The 3,181-nt window shown below is 38.6% G+C and overlaps 1 protein-coding gene across 1 annotated transcript; it reads right to left on the reverse strand.

Annotated features, from left to right (window-relative positions):
• Positions 1-1,843: 1,843 nt before the first annotated feature.
• LOC137407160 (uncharacterized) lies at positions 1,844-2,881 on the reverse strand. The gene has a single exon (XM_068093762.1). The coding sequence runs from the start codon at positions 2,879-2,881 to the stop codon at positions 1,844-1,846; it is 1,038 nt and encodes a 345-aa protein (XP_067949863.1).
• Between the last annotated feature and the right edge of the window lie 300 nt (positions 2,882-3,181).

The raw sequence follows: 3,181 nt of genomic DNA on the forward strand, positions 1-3,181 counted from the left end.
TTTTGAAAGATAGCACGGGAAATATTTTGATTGCAAAAATGGGTGGACTAGATGTCATAGACTCCAAAGATGAAAAACTATTAAAATCTCTACCTTTTCATCAGTACGTTGCTGTGGTTACAGCTACTAACGATATGATATTTTGTGGCACATGCGGGTCTGAAGAAGAAAAGCACGTAGTTACCTTGGATAAAAACTATCAAGAAACAGGTCGGTGGGAAATACCCAAAGACACTATCACTTTCACCGCTGTGGATGGCAAAATATTTTTATCAACTTCAGATATTTTTGGCACAAAACTTCATGCGTATTCGTTGGTTGGTGAACGTTTATCTAGTTTTGACATAATTTGGGAAAGATTACTGTCTGGTATGTGCAGCATTCCTCCTTACTCGCTGATATTCTGTGACATGAAAGGTCACAAAGTAGTAAAACTTGGAGTAACTTCTAACAAAAGAACGACAGATTGGTCTACAGATGTACGCGCCCCACACTGTGTGCATGTAGACTCTGCGAGACTGACTTGGGTCCGCTCCAACCGCAATGACTGTCTTTCCATTCTAAACCCCGATGGTAAGTGGATGACATAACATTGAGTTACATTCTTATTAGTTACTAATATTCTGATAGTTTGATGTGTTGTGAGAGATCATCAGGAGTGTCAGTGAAGTACATAGAATAAGTATGTGCACAATTAGTTAGATAATTCCAAAACAGATTTTAAGCGAACGATGTAGGGGTTAGCGTGCCAGTCGTGAGCCTGAATTTCGTAGGATGCAATCTTTTTTCTCAACATTCAACCATGGCTTCAGATGGACGAACAGACAGACAACAATTTTAATGGTAAAGATAACTACTGATAAAAGTACATTGTTTGTCAGTTCGGTTGGAGCAGTGGCTAAAATGTTGTGTTCGTTTAGCTAAAGAAAAAACATGTATAAAGAGTTAACGGATAATATGAGAGAAACATGGCACAGTGAATGATTGGTTGTTGTTTTCCTGTTCGCAGTCTGTCATTGGTTTGCCACTGCTTTATTATTGTCCATCTCATTGGCTAATCTCTCATATTTACATGTAGGTACATAAAATAAGATAAACATTATAAAGTTTTTTTCCAAATAAAAGTCATACAAGCAAGTTAGGTTTTGTATTCACTGCCAATAGGTTAAGTGTTTATGTCACTAGAATAATAGTCTTAAACTTAAGAAAAAACTTGAAGGTTAATGAGATTAAATCACAATACTAGCAGACTTTTTGCATAAACTTATTTAATCTGATTCCTATATTGACAGCTGCTATTGTTTGAGTTCTATTTATTTTCCGTGGAAACACTGAAGATTGCTACTGTATTTATATAAGGTAGTAGCTGTATAGTATATTGTAGTTATATACAATGTAAAATACTGTATATGTCAAATAGTATATACTTGTCGAGTAGTGCTTGATATAATGTATTTATTGTGTGTTGTTCACAGTCTGAGAGTTGACACATAACTGAAGGCAAAACGATAGCATGGCTTAGATAGCTATAAAATTCACATTAAACTGTTTATGCCAAACAATGATGTTGACTTTCATGAAAAGCCTGAAAGCCATGAAGTCATATAATTGCAGTCACATGCAAGCATCCTACATGACTAATAAGACTACATGTCATCATACTTTTTCCAAAGAAAACAACAAGAGATATGTTCAGAATTACATCATGTATACCTCAAACTGCTATTAGATTTGAAAGAAACAGTAACCATACATTGAAACCAAAAGAAGCATATAATGAGTATGTGTACAGCTTGTGTAGAAGTAATGTAATATTATAAAACATCTTTAATGCGAACCATAGCTAATGTGAAGTGTCTTGACCATCTCGTATTGGTGGTTTCGATACCCTGCCAGACCTAGTCACAGTGACATTTGCATTGTGTGTAATTTGTGCCGCACTGGTTGGTACAGTCTCACTTGGATTGGTGGTGGCTGTTGGAACACTACTTGCTGGTCTATGAAATTTGCGGTTCAGGCCAGAATTTTCACTAGTTCTAGGCATTGAGCGTACATCATGGCGAAGCAAGTTTTGTTTTCTTGCCCTGAGGAATGACTGATTTCTTCTAACCACCTTTCCCCCTTCCAGCTCGACATGGAAACTGTGAGGCGTCCCAGCATGGTCAATGACTTTTGCTGGAAGCCATTGCCTATGACCCACTCTGCACCATACATGTTCCCCATCACTAAACATAGCAGTTTTTTTATCGCTAGCTTTACCAAAAACATATTGAGCCTGGCGCTTCCTTAAAAGAATATCAATGTTCTTTGCGTTTAGATTTTTATAGCGCAGCTGCTCAGTGCAAAAGTGTAATTTGTTTCGTAAATTCCTAGACTGCAACAACACAGCTGGGATGGGCAGCCCATCACCTAAGGGTGTTGAACGGATGGTCGTTAAAACGTCTAACAATGTCTGGCCTGTTTCTAAAGCTTTTCTGAGGCTATTCTTTATGGTTTGGTTCATGCGCTCTGCTAGCCCATTAGCCCTTGAAAAGTAGGGGCTGCTGGTTATGTGTTTGATATCATTTTCTTCAACAAAACACCTAAACTCGTAGGAACTGTATTGCGGTGCATTATCACTCAGCAGGATCTCAGGCTTACCAAAGTTTGCAGATTTGCGCTGCAATAGTTCGATCACAGTTCTAGAATTTGCATTTTTGAGCTCGTAACAATCTGGCCACTTTGAGTATCTATCCACAGTTACCAGGTATTCTTTGCCATTTAGATTGAAAATGTCTGTGGCCACATACTGCATTGGGTATTCAGGCACTTCAAAAGGCTCAACTATCGGTAGTGATTTGGCTCGGCTACGCTCTTGGCAGCTAAAGCATGAATCAACCATGTATTTTACATGTGCGAGGTAGCCAGGCCAATAGAATGAATTCTTTGCACGCTCAATACACTAAACAGTACCCATATGCCCAATGTGCAGGATGTCAAGAATTTCTTTTCGCATTCCTGCAGGAATAACTATTTGGTTGTTGCGTAATATCAAGCCATTGTTACACGTGAGCTCGCTTTTCAGATTCAAGAGTGGTTTGACTCCATCTAGGCAAAACCTCCTATGTGCTGGCCACCCCTTTGTAATATATGATTTGAGAACCTCCATAGAAGGGTCCTTGCTGGTGATATCTACCAGTCT

This window comes from Watersipora subatra, chromosome 10, assembly GCF_963576615.1.
Source record: "Watersipora subatra chromosome 10, tzWatSuba1.1, whole genome shotgun sequence".
In the NCBI taxonomy this organism is placed as follows: Eukaryota; Metazoa; Bryozoa; class Gymnolaemata; order Cheilostomatida; family Watersiporidae; genus Watersipora; species Watersipora subatra.